A 17,644-nucleotide genomic window follows, 5' to 3' on the forward strand; every position below is an offset into this window, starting at 1 on the left:
GTTAACCCCAGACATGTTACATGCCACGCACCTCAGGGCTTCTAGCATGGTGTAAATAGAGAAGCTTGAGAAGGTCTCTGCCCTAAGACCGTGTGGTTTTAGGAGCTGACAAAAGGGGACGACAATATGGGCTTAACAGAGGAAAGACGAAGGCAGGGGAGCTCAGATAAGAACTAGAAAGGCCCTAGACTGCAAGCCTGTGAACAGCATGGAGAGGAACAGACTTGGGGGTGATGGAGCAATATAATGGCAGAAGGGAATAAAGTTTATATCAAAGAACCATTCAGCAGGGGTGGGAATGTTACCCCATCTCTCCCTTTTGAGAGCTCAGCCATTGTTCTCTGAAGGTGGTTTAAGTGAACACTTCATTCAGAAAATGCTCCCTCAGCTCTGTACTCCCCACCCTGGTGAGCTTTACAGGCCAGATCTCATGTATCTCATTGCTGACACCATATCCTTTACTAGCACAGCAGAGCACCATGTGACAGGTGTGGGAGTAGCCTGCCATCTACACAAAGAGCACTGTGGTCAAAGCTGTCTACAACAGGTGGGTGGTAGCATACTCTTTCAGGCTTCTCAGGGCCTGTTCATAGCTGCTTTACAAACTGCGTCCACAGAAGGTTACGGATGTCTTTATTTCAATAAGTTAATACATGTAGCATCTGACCAGTCTCGCTCTGTCAAACAGTTATTGGGAAGGCAGTGCACATGGCAGGGGTGACAGCACAAGACATTTCATGAAGTCCCAACAAGAGTCTTCCTCCCTCGTTCCCTTCTCAAAGCGGTCCAGTAGGAATGTGGTTAGTTGGTGAGAGTGATCAGAGCCTCCACCACGTTGCCCATATGTTCTCGCAGACTACGCTCCGCTGCTGCCCGAGAGATCTCCATCTCGTTCATCTGCAGGGAAGGGAGCAGAGATAAGAGACGCTGCACAATAGCACACAAGAAAAGGGTTGGACTCAGTTAAGGCTTGGTACTCCAGCATTACTGAGGCCTCAACCAAGACTATGAGTCACACAGCTGCTGCAGAGTCCAGCTACTGTTCCTGGCCTACCACAGTGCAATACAGCAAAGCAGGGTGGATAAAAATCAATGATTTTTAAAAAAAAGTTTTTGATAAAATGCTTTTTGAGGAAAAAGCCTTTTATCTAAAGATAGTTTTAATTAAGATACACGATAGCTCAAAGATATCTCACCACGGAATAGGGATTATTAATTCTATAGTATGAGAATATATTCATGTAATGTTTACGATGATTGAGAACCCACACTTCATTAACATGGTTCAGTCATTAAGACCAGGATACAGTCCACCCAACAGAGCAGATGTCACAGGCAAACTGTTGGATAAAGTGTATGAAAGAGAAATTGAGCAATGTGCAAAAGGTCTAGAGCAGGGGTAGGCAACCTATGGCACGTGTGCCAAAGGCGGCACGAGAGCTGATTTTCAGTGGCACTCAGTGCCCGGGTCCTGGCCACAGGTCCAGGGGGCTCTGCATTTTAATTTAATTTTAAATGAAGCTTCTTAAACGTTTTAAAAACCTTATTTACTTTACATACAATAGTTATATATTAAAAAGACTTATAGAAAGAGACCTCCTAAAAACGTTAAAATGTATTACTGGCACACGAAACCTTAAATTAGAGTCACTAAATGAAGACTCAGCACACCACTTCTGAAAGGGGTGCCAACCCCTGGTCCAGAGGGTAAAATTGTTAACCTGAGTCTCGAAGGGTGGAGCAATGTCTGTTGTATGTGCTTGTGTGACAACAGAAGAAGGGAATGTCTTCCTTACAGAAACAATTGATACATCAGGAAATGCACACACAGCAGAATACTTACAAGAAGTAGCAGTAAAAGCTATAACAAACTGTGAAAAAAAATGTCTAGTATGCAGCTTGGTCACAGACAATGCTGCAAATGTATCCAAGATGAGAAGAAATTATTTAGAAGAGAGTCCCAAGCTGATAGGTTTCAGAGTAGCAGCCGTGTTAGTCTATTCGCAAAAACATACGGTTGCAGTGCTCATTTGATGCACCTCCTAGCCAAAGACAGTGTTCCTGAAATAAAGGCTAATGTTGACAGTGTTCCTGAAATAAAGGCTAATATTGTTGAAATTGCAAAATACTTCCATAACCACTTTGCAGCAGCTGCTCTGAAAAAAGTGGGAGGAACCAAGCTAACTCCCCCACAAGACATGCGATGGAACTCAGTAGTGGACTGTTTTGAGCACTATGTCAAGAACTAGCCTAATCTGATGACCGTTTGTGAACAAAATCGTGAAAAAATAAATAGATGTCGCTGTCACAGCCAAAGTTCTCAACATTGGGCGTAAGAGAAATGTTGGACACATGCTGAGTACCCTGAAGCCTATTTCTGTAGCCTTGAACAAAACGCAGGGAAATAGCTGTTTTATTCCTGACGCTGTTGAAATTTGGAAGGAACGGAGTGAGATCTTTAAAAGAGAAATATGCAGTGACAGAGTTAAATTACAAGCATTAAAAAAAAAGAATGGGACAAGCACTATCTCCAGCTCATTTTCTTGCAAATATTCTCAATACTTGGTACCAGGGTCAAACCTTAACTGCTGAAGAAGAGGAGTTGGCTACAACATGGATATCCAGCAATCAGCCCTCCATAATGCCAACTATAATAAACTTCATGGCTGGGGTGAACTATTCAAGAAATATATGTTTGCTGACGATGTTTTAAAGAAAGTCACACCAGTGAACTGGTGGAAGTCAGTTAAGCACTTGGATTCAGAGCCTCTTGAAGTGATAATCTCACTAACAGCAGTAGCTTCTTCTGCCAGTGTAGAAAGAATATTTTCTTCCTTTGGACTAATTCATTCCAAATTGAGAAATCGTTTGGGACCTAAAAGATCAGGAAAGCTTGTTTTTCTTTTCCAGATTGTGAACAAACAGGAAAATGAAGGTGAAGACGATTGAGTTAGCTGCAGAAGCCAATATTTTAAGTTTCTCATGTTGACCTGGCTGACATCATCAATTTAATTTTTGGTTTAAAAAAAAAAATTAAACTATTTTAGTTAAAAACAATTTTAACAAAAACAAACCTTATTTTAAAAAACTTAAATGTTTAACTAAATTCAAAAATTCATATGCTTGTTTTGTTAAAATATTATATGTTTGCTGTTGAAGAAAAAAAATCCAGAATACATAACGTTGTTGTTTTAGTTAAATAAAACAATTTAAATGTCTGTCTGGTGATGTTCTCTTCCTAATGCAGCATGGCAAAAAAATCCTCCAAATATTAATGATTAACCTGTTGAATTGGAGATAGTTCACCTCATAAATATCCGTTTCAATTACCTTTGGTAAATGAAATAAACCAAACAATCATTCATTTTCTGATATAGCTGTAAAACTAATCTGAACAGTTTTCAATATAAATCACTTAAAAATGTATAGTGTGTTCCGTTTAAAAATGAAACCTACATCTCTCTCTGAGTTGTGAAGAATATGTATTAAGGTTATAACAACCAACAAGAATGCATTTTTATGTAGAAATCCATGATTAAATTGAGTCTTCCTGACTAGCGATTTAAATCAAATCCACCCTGCCTTCCATACTCACAATCAGTTCCAAATCTTCTTTCTTGATAGTAACTTTTGCCAGTTCCTTTTCCCTGTAACAAAAGGAATCAGAACATCAAGCACCAACAATACAGGCTCCAAACCAACTCAGTCACAACTGTAAAGTACAATCAGAAAGCTTGCAGCAACTCCTTGTTGAAGCATAAAGCCACCAGTCCTGAGACTGGACTTGGACAGGCAGGAAGTTTAACCAGAAAAACTACCCTGGTCCCCTAGGCCAGTGGTTTTCAAACTTTTTTTCTGGGGACCCAGTTGAAGAAAATTGTTGATGCCTGTGACCCAGTGGAGCTGGGGATGAGAGGTTTGGGGTGTGGGAGGGGCTCTGGGCTGGGGCCAGGATGAGGGGTTTGGGGGGCTCACGGCTGGGGCTTGGGAGGGGGTCAGGGCTCAGGGCTGGGCAGGGGGTTGGGGCACGGACTCACCTCCGACAGTTCCCTGTCAGCGGCACAGCCAGGGTGCAGAGGCAGGCTTCCTGCTTGTCCTGGGACCATGGACGGCACTGTGCCTGACGCGGTCAGTGGCATGGCCAGCTCTTAGGTAGAGATGCATAAGCAGCTCTGCGGGGCTCTCGCCCACAGGCACCGCCCCCTCCAGCTCCCATTGGCTGTGCGGAGCTGGTGCCTGGGGCAGCGCACAGAGCCCCATGGCCCCCCTGCCTGGAAGCCAGACCTGCTGCTGGCCGCTTCGGTGTCAGAACAAATAGCAAGGCAGCACCACCGACAAGACTTTTAACGTCCCGGTCACCAGAATGCTCACCAGAGCGACCCAGTGCCTTACATGTGACCCGCACTTTGAAAAATGCAGCCCTAGGCCTCCTAAAGAAGCTTCTGCATGTGCAAAGCTAAGTCACCTATTGCTGGACTGACTGGCTCAGGAACTGAAAACCCTGCTTGGCATGGACCAGAATTGTCTGAGCTTCAGCTCCAAAGAAGCTATTTTAATCTACACCAACAAATAAGACTGATCCTTAATCTGTGGCTGCACTGGGCCCAGACTAGGGCATGGGGGTTGCGTCTCAAAGCTCTATGCTGGAAAGGGGCAAGAGGTGCAGGCAGCACTTACCTCTCTTGTTTTGCTTTCTGCTCTCTGGATCTTCGGTCTCCAATCACGGACATGGCCTGGGCAGGAGGAGCAGGGACGGTTACCTCCAGCACACAGAGGGAGAGGTCTCCCCACGGCCCAGGAAGGCAGCACAATCACTTCAGCGTACACCACCAGGCCAAGCTGAACATCTTCCCAGCACCCCCGACCCCGAGGAGCCCCACGCTGCAGCCTCTAGGGCTGGAATCTCAGGCCACTGCCAGTGGGTGGGGAAGAGCCACAGGCAGCTTCTGCCCCCCAGCTCCAGGGTCAAGTTCTGAATGGGCCCCCCACGGCCCCCCCTCCCCCCACGCGTCCCGCCACCCACGCCCGCCCGCCCGGCCCCTCCCCCACACCTCCCCACGCCCGGCCCCTCCCCCACACCTCCCCACGCCCGGCCGGCCCCTCCTCCACGCGCCCCGCCCCCGCTCGATCCCCACGCCCCCCCCACCCCGCCCCTCATGCGCCCCGCCCCCCCCGCTCGCCCAATCCCCTCCACGCGCCCCGCCCGCACCGTCTCCAGGTTCGAGCTCTGAATCTCCTTCTCCTCCGCATAGTCCGTGACCCGCTCCAGGTCCGCGGCGCCGCTGTCGTGTTTCCGGGGCTTCTCAGCCGGCCGCCCCCCGGCCCCGTCCGCGCCGCCCCCGGCCCCGTTCGGCTCCGTCTCCAGCTCCAACTCCACGTCCCCCTCCGCCGCCATCGCGTCGCCGGCCCCGGACTTCCGCTTCCGGTCACGAGACTTGGGCCAGGCGCGGCGGCGGAACCAGCGAGACGCGCCCGGCGGGACAGAGCGGCCGGGCGCCACCCGCGGCCGGGCGGGGAATAGCGCCCGGCGCGTGGCCGCTGGGACTCGGGGCTCGCCCGGAGCATCAGCCCAGGCCCGCCTCTGCCGGCGCCGGCTGCGAAGGAGCGCGGCGGGTGGGGCCGCGGGGACACGGGCCCTGCCCGGAGCCCCCTCCCGGGGCACCGGGGGACGGGCTGGTCTTCGCGCCGGGCACCAGCTGGCCCTGCCCCGCTCCCTCCGGACTGGGGACTGCACCGCGGCGAGCGGGTCCGCCACCGCCCCGACTCGGTATCCCACCGCTCCCACCACTGCGACTCGGTCCCCCACCGCCCCGACTCGGTATCCCACCGCTCCCACCACTGCGACTCGGTATCCCACCGCCCCGACTCGGTATCCCACCGCTCCCACCACTGCGACTCGGTCCCCCACCGCCCCGACTCGGTATCCCACCGCTACCACCGCCCCGACTCGGTATCCCACCGCTGCCACCACTGCGACTCGGTCCCCCACCGCCCCGACTCGGTATCCCACCGCTCCCACCACTGAGACTCGGTCCCCCACCGCCCCGACTCGGTATCCCACCTCTCCCACCACTGCGACTCGGTCCCCCACCGCCCCGACTCGGTATCCCACCGCTCCCACCACTGAGACTCGGTATCCCACCGCTCCCACCACTGAGACTCGGTATCCCACCGCTCCCACCACTGCGACTCGGTCCCCCACCGCCCCGACTCGGTATCCCACCGCTCCCACGACTGCGACTCGGTATCCCACCGCCCCGACTCGGTATCCCACCGCTGCCACCACTGCGACTCGGTATCCCACCGCCCCGACTCGGTATCCCACCTCTACCACCACTGAGACTCGGTCCCCCACCGCCCCGACTCGGTATCCCACCGCTGCCACCACTGCGACTCGGTCCCCCACCGCCCCGACTCGGTATCCCACCTCTACCACCACTGAGACTCGGTCCCCCGCCGCCCCGACTCGGTATCCCACCACTGCCACCACTGCGACTCGGTCCCCCACCGCCCCGACTCGGTATCCCACCGCTACCACCACTGCGACTCGGTCCCCCACCGCCCCGACTCGGTATCCCACCGCTCCCACCACTGCGACTCGGTCCGCCACCGCCCCGACTCGGTATCCCACCGCTCCCACCACTGCGACTCGGTCCCCCACCGCCCCGACTCGGTATCCCACCGCTGCCACCACTGCGACTCGGTATCCCACCGCCCCGACTCGGTATCCCACCGCTCCCACCACTGCGACTCTGTCCCCCACCGCCCCGACTCGGTATCCCACCTCTACCACCACTGAGACTCGGTCCCCCACCGCCCCGACTCGGTATCCCACCGCTCCCACCACTGCGACTCGGTCCCCCACCGCCCCGACTCGGTATCCCACCGCTCCCTCCACTGCGACTCGGTCCCCCACCGCCCCGACTCGGTATCCCACCGCTCCCACCACTGCGACTCTGTCCCCCACCGCCCCGACTCGGTATCCCACCGCTCCCACCACTGCGACTCGGTCCCCCACCGCCCCGACTCGGTATCCCACCGCTACCACCGCCCCGACTCGGTATCCCACCGCTGCCACCACTGCGACTCGGTCCCCCACCGCCCCGACTCGGTATCCCACCGCTCCCACCACTGAGACTCGGTCCCCCACCGCCCCGACTCGGTATCCCACCTCTCCCACCACTGCGACTCGGTCCCCCACCGCCCCGACTCGGTATCCCACCGCTCCCACCACTGAGACTCGGTATCCCACCGCTCCCACCACTGCGACTCGGTCCCCCACCGCCCCGACTCGGTATCCCACCGCTCCCACGACTGCGACTCGGTCCCCCACCGCCCCGACTCAGTATCCCACCGCTCCCACCACTGCGACTCGGTATCCCACCGCTCCCACCACTGCGACTCGGTCCCCCACCGCCCCGACTCGGTATCCCACCTCTGCCACCACTGCGACTCGGTCCCCCACCGCCCCGACTCGGTATCCCACCGCTCCCACGACTGCGACTCGGTCCCCCGCCGCCCCGACTCGGTATCCCACCGCTACCACCACCGCGACTCGGTCCCCCACCGCCCAGACTCGGTCTCCCACCGCTGCCACCACCGCGACTCGGTCCCCCACCGCCCCAACTCGGTATCCCACCACTGCCACCACTGCGACTCGGTATCCCACCGCCCTGACTCGGTATCCCACCCCTGCCACCACTGCGACTCGGTATCCCACCGCCCCGATGCGGTATCCCACCTCTGCCACAACTGAGACTCGGTCCCCCGCCGCCCCGACTCAGTCTCCCACCGCTCCCACCACTGCGACTCGGTCTCCCACCGCCCCGACTCGGTATCCCACCGCTCCCACCACTGCGACTCGGTATCCCACCGCCCCGACTCGGTATCCCACCGCTGCCACCACCGCGACTCGGTATCCCACCGCCCCGACTCGGTATCCCACCGCTCCCACCACTGCGACTCGGTCCCCCGCCGCCCCGACTCGGTCTCCCACCGCTCCCACCACTGAGACTCGGTCTCCCACCGCTCCGACATGGTATCCCACCACTCCCACTACTACAACTCGGTCCCCCACCGCTGCCACTCGGTATCCCACCGCTCCCACCACTGCGACTCGGTCCCCCACCGCCCCGACTCAGTATCCCACCGCTGACACCACCGCCACTCGGTATCCCACCGCCCCGACTCGGTATCCCACCGCTGCCATCACTGCGACTCGCTCCCCCACCGCCCCGACTCGGTCTCCCACCGCTCCCACCACTGCGACTCTGTCCCCCACCGCCCCGACTCGGTATCCCACCTCTGCCACCACTGAGACTCGGTCCCCCGCCGCCCCGACTCGGTATCCCACCGCTCCCACCACTGCGACTCGGTCCCCCACCGACCCGACTCGGTATCCCACCGCTCCCACCACTGCGACTCAGTCCCCCGCCGCCCCGACTCGGTATCCCACCGCTCCCACCACTGAGACTCGGTCCCCCACCGCCCCGACTCGGTTTCCCACCGCTCCCACCACTGAGACTCGGTCCCCCACCGCCCCGACTCGGTTTCCCACCGCTCCCTCCACTGCAACTCGGTCCCCCACCGCTCCGACTCGGTATCCCACGGCTCCCACCACTGCGACTCTGTCCCCCACCGCCCCGACTCGGTATCCCACCGCTCCCTCCACTGCAACTCGGTCCCCCACCGCCCCGACTCGGTTTCCCACCGCTCCCTCCACTGCGACTCGGTCCCCCACCTCCCCGACTCGGTATCCCACTGTTCCCACCACTGCGACTCTGTCCCCCACCGCCCCGACTCGGTATCCCACCGCTCCCACCACTGCGACTCGGTCCCCCACCACCCCGACTCGGTATCCCACCGCTCCCACCACTGCGACTCTGTCCCCCACCGCCCCGACTCGGTATCCCACCGCTCCCACCACTGCAACTCGGTCCCCCACCACCCCGACTCGGTATCCCACCGCTCCCACCACTGCGACTCGGTCCCCCACCGCCTCGACTCGGTATCCCACCGCTCCCACCACTGCGACTCGGTCCCCCGCCGCCCCGACTCGGTATCCCACAGCTCCCACCACTGCGACTCGGTCCCCCGCCGCCCCGACTCAGTATCCCACCGCTCCCACCACTGCGACTCGGTCCCCCACCGCCCCGACTCGGTCTCCCACCGCTCCCACCACTGAGACTCGGTCTCCCACCGCTCCGACATGGTATCCCACCACTCCCACTACTGCGACTCGGTCCCCCACCGCCCCGACTCGGTATTCCATCGCTCCCACCACTGCGACTCGGTCCCCCACCTCCCCGACTCGGTCTCCCACCGCTCCCACCACTGCGACTCGGTACCCCACCGCTCCGACTCGGTATCCCACCGCTCCCACCACTGCGACTCGGTATCCCACCGCCCCGACTCGGTCTCCCACCACTCCCACCACTGTGACTCGGTATCCCACCGCTCCCACCACTGCGACTTGGTCCCCCGCTGCCCCGACTCGGTATCCCACTGCTCCCACCACTGCGACTCGGTCCCCCACCGCCCCGACTCGGTCTCCCACCGCCCCGACTCGGTAGCCCACCGCTCCCACCACTGCAACTCGGTCCCCCACCTCCCCGACTCGGTATCCCACGGCTCCCACCACTGCAACTCGGTCCCCCACCGCCCCGACTCGGTATTCCATCGCTCCCACCACTGCGACTCGGTCCCCCACCTCCCCGACTCGGTCTCCCACCGCTCCCACCACTGCGACTCGGTACCCCACCGCTCCGACTCGGTATCCCACCGCTGCCACCACTGCGACTCGGTATCCCACCGCCCCGACTCGGTCTCCCACCACTCCCACCACTGTGACTCGGTATCCCACCGCTCCCACCACTGCGACTTGGTCCCCCGCTGCCCCGACTCGGTATCCCACTGCTCCCACCACTGCGACTCGGTCCCCCACCGCCCCGACTCGGTCCCCCACCGCCCCGACTCGGTAGCCCACCGCTCCCACCACTGCAACTCGGTCCCCCACCTCCCCGACTCGGTATCCCACGGCTCCCACCACTGCAACTTGGTCCCCCACCGCCCCGACTCGGTATCCCATCGCTCCCACCACTGCGACTCAGTCCCCCGCCGCCCCGACTCGGTATCCCACCGCTCCCACCACTGAGACTCGGTCCCCCACCGCCCCGACTCGGTTTCCCACCGCTCCCACCACTGAGACTCGGTCCCCCACCACCCCGACTCGGTTTCCCACCGCTCCCTCCACTGCGACTCGGTCCCCCGCCGCCCCGACTCGGTATCCCACCGCTCCCACCACTGCGACTCGGTCTCCCACCGCCCCGACTCGGTATCCCACCGCTCCCACCACTGCGACTCGGTATCCCACCGCCCCGACTCGGTATCCCACCGCTCCCACCACTGCGACTCGGTCCCCCACCGCCCCGACTCGGTCTCCCACCGCTGCCACCACCGCGACTCGGTATCCCACCGCCCCGACTCGGTATCCCACCGCTCCCACCACTGCGACTCGGTCCCCCGCCGCCCCGACTCGGTCTCCCACCGCTCCCACCACTGAGACTCGGTCTCCCACCGCTCCAACATGGTATCCCACCACTCCCACTACTGCGACTCGGTCCCCCACCGCTGCCACTCGGTATCCCACCGCTCCCACCACTGCGACTCGGTCCCCCACCGCCCCGACTCAGTATCCCACCGCTGACACCACCGCCACTCGGTATCCCACCGCTCCGACTCGGTATCCCACCGCTGCCACCACTGCGACTCGGTATCCCACCGCCCCGACTCGGTCTCCCACCACTCCCACCACTGTGACTCGGTATCCCACCGCTCCCACCACTGCGACTTGGTCCCCCGCTGCCCCGACTCGGTATCCCACTGCTCCCACCACTGCGACTCGGTCCCCCACCGCCCCGACTCGGTCTCCCACCGCCCCGACTCGGTAGCCCACCGCTCCCACCACTGCAACTCGGTCCCCCACCTCCCCGACTCGGTATCCCACGGCTCCCACCACTGCAACTTGGTCCCCCACCGCCCCGACTCGGTATCCCATCACTCCCACCACTGCGACTCAGTCCCCCGCCGCCCCGACTCGGTATCCCACCGCTCCCACTACTGAGACTCGGTCCCCCACCGCCCCGACTCGGTTTCCCACCGCTCCCTCCACTGCAACTCGGTCCCCCACCGACCTGACTCGGTATCCCACGGCTCCCACCACTGCGACTCTGTCCCCCACCGCCCCGACTCGGTATCCCACCGCTCCCACCACTGAGACTCGGTCCCCCACCGCCCCGACTCGGTTTCCCACCGCTCCCTCCACTGCAACTCGGTCCCCCACCGCCCCGACTCGGTATCCCACCGCTCCCACCACTGAGACTCGGTCCCCCACCGCCCCGACTCGGTATCCCACCGCTCCCACGACTGCGACTCGGTCCCCCACCGCCCCGACTCAGTATCCCACCGCTACCACCACTGCGACTCGGTATCCCACCGCTCCCACCACTGCGACTCGGTCCCCCACCGCCCCGACTCGGTATCCCACCTCTGCCACCACTGCGACTCGGTCCCCCACCGCCCCGACTCGGTATCCCACCGCTCCCACGACTGCGACTCGGTCCCCCGCCGCCCCGACTCGGTATCCCACCGCTACCACCACCGCGACTCGGTCCCCCACCGCCCAGACTCGGTCTCCCACCGCTGCCACCACCGCGACTCGGTCCCCCACCGCCCCGACTCGGTATCCCACCACTGCCACCACTGCGACTCGGTATCCCACCGCCCTGACTCGGTATCCCACCCCTGCCACCACTGCGACTCGGTATCCCACCGCCCCGACGCGGTATCCCACCTCTGCCACAACTGAGACTCGGTCCCCCGCCGCCCCGACTCAGTCTCCCACCGCTCCCACCACTGCGACTCGGTCTCCCACCGCCCCGACTCGGTATCCCACCGCTCCCACCACTGCGACTCGGTATCCCACCGCTGCCACCACCGCGACTCGGTATCCCACCGCCCCGACTCGGTATCCCACCGCTCCCACCACTGCGACTCGGTCCCCCGCCGCCCCGACTCGGTCTCCCACCGCTCCCACCACTGAGACTCGGTCTCCCACCGCTCCGACATGGTATCCCACCACTCCCACTACTACAACTCGGTCCCCCACCGCTGCCACTCGGTATCCCACCGCTCCCACCACTGCGACTCGGTCCCCCACCGCCCCGACTCAGTATCCCACCGCTGACACCACCGCCACTCGGTATCCCACCGCCCCGACTCGGTATCCCACCGCTGCCATCACTGCGACTCGCTCCCCCACCGCCCCGACTCGGTCTCCCACCGCTCCCACCACTGCGACTCTGTCCCCCACCGCCCCGACTCGGTATCCCACCTCTGCCACCACTGAGACTCGGTCCCCCGCCGCCCCGACTCGGTATCCCACCGCTCCCACCACTGCGACTCGGTCCCCCACCGACCCGACTCGGTATCCCACCGCTCCCACCACTGCGACTCAGTCCCCCGCCGCCCCGACTCGGTATCCCACCGCTCCCACCACTGAGACTCGGTCCCCCACCGCCCCGACTCGGTTTCCCACCGCTCCCACCACTGAGATTCGGTCCCCCGCCGCCCCGACTCGGTATCCCACCGCTCCCACCACTGCGACTCGGTCTCCCGCCGCCCCGACTCGGTATCCCACCGCTCCCACCACTGCGACTCGGTCCCCCGCCGCCCCGACTCGGTATCCCACCGCTCCCACCACTGCGACTCGGTCCCCCGCCGCCCCGACACGGTATCCCACCGCTCCCACCACTGCGACTCGGTCCCCCCGCCGCCCCCACTCGGTATCCCACCGCTCCCACCACTGCGACTCGGTCCCCCGCCGCCCCGACTCGGTATCCCACCGCTCCCACCACTGCGACTCGGTCCCCCGCCGCCCCGACTCGGTATCCCACCGCTCCCACCACTGCGACTCGGTCCCCCGCCGCCCCGACTCGGTATCCCACCGCTCCCACCACTGCGACTCGGTCCCCCTCCGCCCCGACTCGGTATCCCACCGCTCCCACCACTGCGACTCGGTCCCCCGCCGCCCCGACTCGGTATCCCACCGCTCCCACCACTGCGACTCGGTCTCCCGCCGCCCCGACTCGGTATCCCACCGCTCCCGCCACTGCGACTCGGTCTCCCGCCACTCCCAACGCTCTGACCCGGTCTCCCACCGCGCGACCCGGTCTCCCACCACTCCCAGCCGGTTTCCCACCGCTGCGACTCAGTATCCCACCGCTCCCACTGCTCCGACCCAGTCTCCCACCGCTCCCACTGCTCTGACCCAGTCTCCCACCGCTCCCACCGCTGCGACTCGGTCTCCCACTGCTCCCATCACTCCAAGCCAGTCTCCCACTGCTTCCACCGCTGCAACTCGGTATCCCACCGCTCCCACTGCTCTGACCCAGTCTCCCACCGCTCCCACCGCCCCGACTCGGTCCCCCACCGCCCCGACTCGGTCTCCCACCGCCCCGACTCTGTAGCCCACCGCTCCCACCACTGCAACTCGGTTCCCCACCTCCCCGACTCGGTATCCCACGGCTCCCACCACTGCAACTCGGTCCCCCACCGCCCCGACTCGGTATCCCATCGCTCCCACCACTGCAACTCGGTCCCCCACCTCCCCGACTCGGTATCCCACCGCTCCCACCACTGAGACTCGGTCCCCCACCGCCCCGACTCGGTTTCCCACCGCTCCCTCCACTGCGACTCGGTCCCCCACCGCCCCGACTCGGTATCCCACCGCTCCCACCACTGCGACTCGGTCCCCCGCCGCCCCGACTCGGTATCCCACCGCTCCCACCACTGCGACTCGGTCCCCCGCCGCCCCGACTCGGTATCCCACCGCTCCCACCACTGCGACTCGGTCCCCCGCCGCCCCGACTCGGTATCCCACCGCTCCCACCACTGCGACTCGGTCCCCCGCCGCCCCGACTCGGTATCCCACCGCTCCCACCACTGCGACTCGGTCCCCCACCGCCCCGACTCGGTATCCCACCGCTCCCACCACTGCGACTCGGTCCCCCGCCGCCCCGACTCGGTATCCCACCGCTCCCACCACTGCGACTCGGTCCCCCGCCGCCCCGACTCGGTATCCCACCGCTCCCACCACTGCGACTCGGTCTTCCGCCGCCCCGACTCGGTATCCCACCGCTCCCGCCACTGCGACTCGGTCTCCCGCCACTCCCAACGCTCTGACCCGGTCTCCCACCGCGCGACCCGGTCTCCCACCACTCCCAGCCGGTTTCCCACCGCTGCGACTCAGTATCCCACCGCTCCCACTGCTCCGACCCAGTCTCCCACCGCTCCCACTGCTCTGACCCAGTCTCCCACCGCTCCCACCGCTGCGACTCGGTCTCCCACTGCTCCCATCACTCCAAGCCAGTCTCCCACTGCTTCCACCGCTGCAACTCGGTATCCCACCGCTCCCACTGCTCTGACCCAGTCTCCCACCGCTCCCACCGCCCCGACTCGGTCCCCCACCGCCCCGACTCGGTCTCCCACCGCCCCGACTCTGTAGCCCACCGCTCCCACCACTGCGACTCGGTATCCCACCGCCCCGACTCGGTATCCCACGGCTCCCACCACTGCAACTCGGTCCCCCACCGCCCCGACTCGGTATCCCATCGCTCCCACCACTGCAACTCGGTCCCCCACCTCCCCGACTCGGTATCCCACCGCTCCCACCACTGAGACTCGGTCCCCCACCGCCCCGACTCGGTTCCCACCGCTCCCTCCACTGCGACTCGGTCCCCCACCGCCCCGACTCGGTATCCCACCGCTCCCACCACTGCGACTCGGTCCCCCGCCGCCCCGACTCGGTATCCCACCGCTCCCACCACTGCGACTCGGTCCCCCGCCGCCCCGACTCGGTATCCCACCGCTCCCACCACTGCGACTCGGTCCCCCGCCGCCCCGACTCGGTATCCCACCGCTCCCACCACTGCGACTCGGTCCCCCGCCGCCCCGACTCGGTATCCCACCGCTCCCACCACTGCGACTCGGTCCCCCGCCGCCCCGACTCGGTATCCCACCGCTCCCACCACTGCGACTCGGTCCCCCGCCGCCCCGACTCGGTATCCCACCGCTCCCACCACTGCGACTCGGTCCTTCCGCCGCCCCGACTCGGTATCCCACCGCTCCCGCCACTGCGACTCGGTCTCCCGCCACTCCCAACGCTCTGACCCGGTCTCCCACCGCGCGACCCGGTCTCCCACCACTCCCAGCCGGTTTCCCACCGCTGCGACTCAGTATCCCACCGCTCCCACTGCTCCGACCCAGTCTCCCACCGCTCCCACTGCTCTGACCCAGTCTCCCACCGCTCCCACCGCTGCGACTCGGTCTCCCACTGCTCCCATCACTCCAAGCCAGTCTCCCACTGCTTCCACCGCTGCAACTCGGTATCCCACCGCTCCCACTGCTCTGACCCAGTCTCCCACCGCTCCCACCGCCCCGACTCGGTCCCCCACCGCCCCGACTCGGTCTCCCACCGCCCCGACTCTGTAGCCCACCGCTCCCACCACTGCAACTCGGTTCCCCACCTCCCCGCCTCGGTATCCCACGGATCCCACCACTGCAACTCGGTCCCCCACCGCCCCGACTCGGTATCCCATCGCTCCCACCACTGCAACTCGGTCCCCCACCTCCCCGACTCGGTATCCCACCGCTCCCACCACTGAGACTCGGTCCCCCACCGCCCCGACTCGGTTTCCCACCGCTCCCTCCACTGCGACTCGGTCCCCCACCGACCCGACTCGGTATCCCACCGCTCCCACCACTGCGACTCTGTCCCCCACCGCCCCGACTCGGTATCCCACCGCTCCCACCACTGCGACTCGGTCCCCCGCCGCCCCGACTCGGTATCCCACCGCTCCCACCACTGCGACTCGGTCCCCCGCCGCCCCGACTCGGTATCCCACCGCTCCCACCACTGCGACTCTGTCCCCCGCCGCCCCGACTCGGTATCCCACCGCTCCCACCACTGCGACTCGGTCCCCCGCCGCCCCGACTCGGTATCCCACCGCTCCCACCACTGCGACTCGGTCCCCCACCGCCCCGACTCGGTATCCCACCGCTCCCACCACTGCGACTCGGTCCCCCACCGCCCCGACTCGGTATCCCACCGCTCCCACCACTGCGACTCGGTCCCCCGCCGCCCCGACTCGGTATCCCACCGCTCCCACCACTGCGACTCGGTCTTCCGCCGCCCCGACTCGGTATCCCACCGCTCCCGCCACTGCGACTCGGTCTCCCGCCACTCCCAACGCTCTGACCCGGTCTCCCACCGCGCGACCCGGTCTCCCACCACTCCCAGCCGGTTTCCCACCGCTGCGACTCAGTATCCCACCGCTCCCACTGCTCCGACCCAGTCTCCCACCGCTCCCACTGCTCTGACCCAGTCTCCCACCGCTCCCACCGCTGCGACTCGGTCTCCCACTGCTCCCATCACTCCAAGCCAGTCTCCCACTGCTTCCACCGCTGCAACTCGGTATCCCACCGCTCCCACTGCTCTGACCCAGTCTCCCACCGCTCCCACCGCCCCGACTCGGTCCCCCACCGCCCCGACTCGGTCTCCCACCGCCCCGACTCTGTAGCCCACCGCTCCCACCACTGCAACTCGGTTCCCCACCTCCCCGACTCGGTATCCCACGGCTCCCACCACTGCAACTCGGTCCCCCACCGCCCCGACTCGGTATCCCATCGCTCCCACCACTGCAACTCGGTCCCCCACCTCCCCGACTCGGTATCCCACCGCTCCCACCACTGAGACTCGGTCCCCCACCGCCCCGACTCGGTTTCCCACCGCTCCCTCCACTGCGACTCGGTCCCCCACCGACCCGACTCGGTATCCCACCGCTCCCACCACTGCGACTCGGTCCCCCGCCGCCCCGACTCGGTATCCCACCGCTCCCACCACTGAGACTCGGTCCCCCGCCGCCCCGACTCGGTATCCCACCGCTCCCACCACTGCGACTCGGTCCCCCGCCGCCCCGACTCGGTATCCCACCGCTCCCACCACTGCGACTCGGTCCCCCGCCGCCCCGACTCGGTATCCCACCGCTCCCACCACTGCGACTCGGTCCCCCGCCGCCCCGACTCGGTATCCCACCGCTCCCACCACTGCGACTCGGTCCCCCCGCCGCCCCGACTCGGTATCCCACCGCTCCCACCACTGCGACTCGGTCCCCCGCCGCCCCGACTCGGTATCCCACCGCTCCCACCACTGCGACTCGGTCTTCCGCCGCCCCGACTCGGTATCCCACCGCTCCCGCCACTGCGACTCGGTCTCCCGCCACTCCCAACGCTCTGACCCGGTCTCCCACCGCGCGACCCGGTCTCCCACCACTCCCAGCCGGTTTCCCACCGCTGCGACTCAGTATCCCACCGCTCCCACTGCTCCGACCCAGTCTCCCACCGCTCCCACTGCTCTGACCCAGTCTCCCACCGCTCCCACCGCTGCGACTCGGTCTCCCACTGCTCCCATCACTCCAAGCCAGTCTCCCACTGCTTCCACCGCTGCAACTCGGTATCCCACCGCTCCCACTGCTCTGACCCAGTCTCCCACCGCTCCCACCGCCCCGACTCGGTCCCCCACCGCCCC

The 17,644-nt window shown here is 63.7% G+C and overlaps 1 protein-coding gene across 1 annotated transcript; it reads right to left on the reverse strand.

The window, feature by feature from the left end:
- Positions 1-616: 616 nt before the first annotated feature.
- HYPK (huntingtin interacting protein K) lies at positions 617-5,427 on the reverse strand. Its single transcript, XM_037910938.1, has 4 exons — positions 5,210-5,427; positions 4,678-4,733; positions 3,596-3,647; positions 617-897 (listed from the first exon to the last, which is right to left on the reverse strand). Exons 1-4 carry the CDS (start codon positions 5,393-5,395, stop codon positions 802-804), a joined length of 390 nt encoding a protein of 129 aa, XP_037766866.1. The 5' UTR covers positions 5,396-5,427; the 3' UTR covers positions 617-801.
- Between the last annotated feature and the right edge of the window lie 12,217 nt (positions 5,428-17,644).

Source organism: Chelonia mydas, chromosome 10, assembly GCF_015237465.2.
Source record: "Chelonia mydas isolate rCheMyd1 chromosome 10, rCheMyd1.pri.v2, whole genome shotgun sequence".
In the NCBI taxonomy this organism is placed as follows: domain Eukaryota; kingdom Metazoa; phylum Chordata; order Testudines; family Cheloniidae; genus Chelonia; species Chelonia mydas.

Excerpts from the sequence above, each read along its gene's own strand:
- HYPK (XM_037910938.1), bottom strand. The coding sequence starts at position 5,395 with ATGGCGGCGGAGGGGGACGTGGAGTTGGAGCTGGAGACGGAGCCGAAC. Across the intron at positions 4,734-5,209 it reads AGAGCTCGAACCTGGAGACG|GCCATGTCCGTGATTGGAGA; the intron begins GTGCGGGCGGGG and ends CCTCCTGCCCAG. Across the intron at positions 898-3,595 it reads AAGAAGATTTGGAACTGATT|ATGAACGAGATGGAGATCTC; the intron begins GTGAGTATGGAA and ends CCTTCCCTGCAG.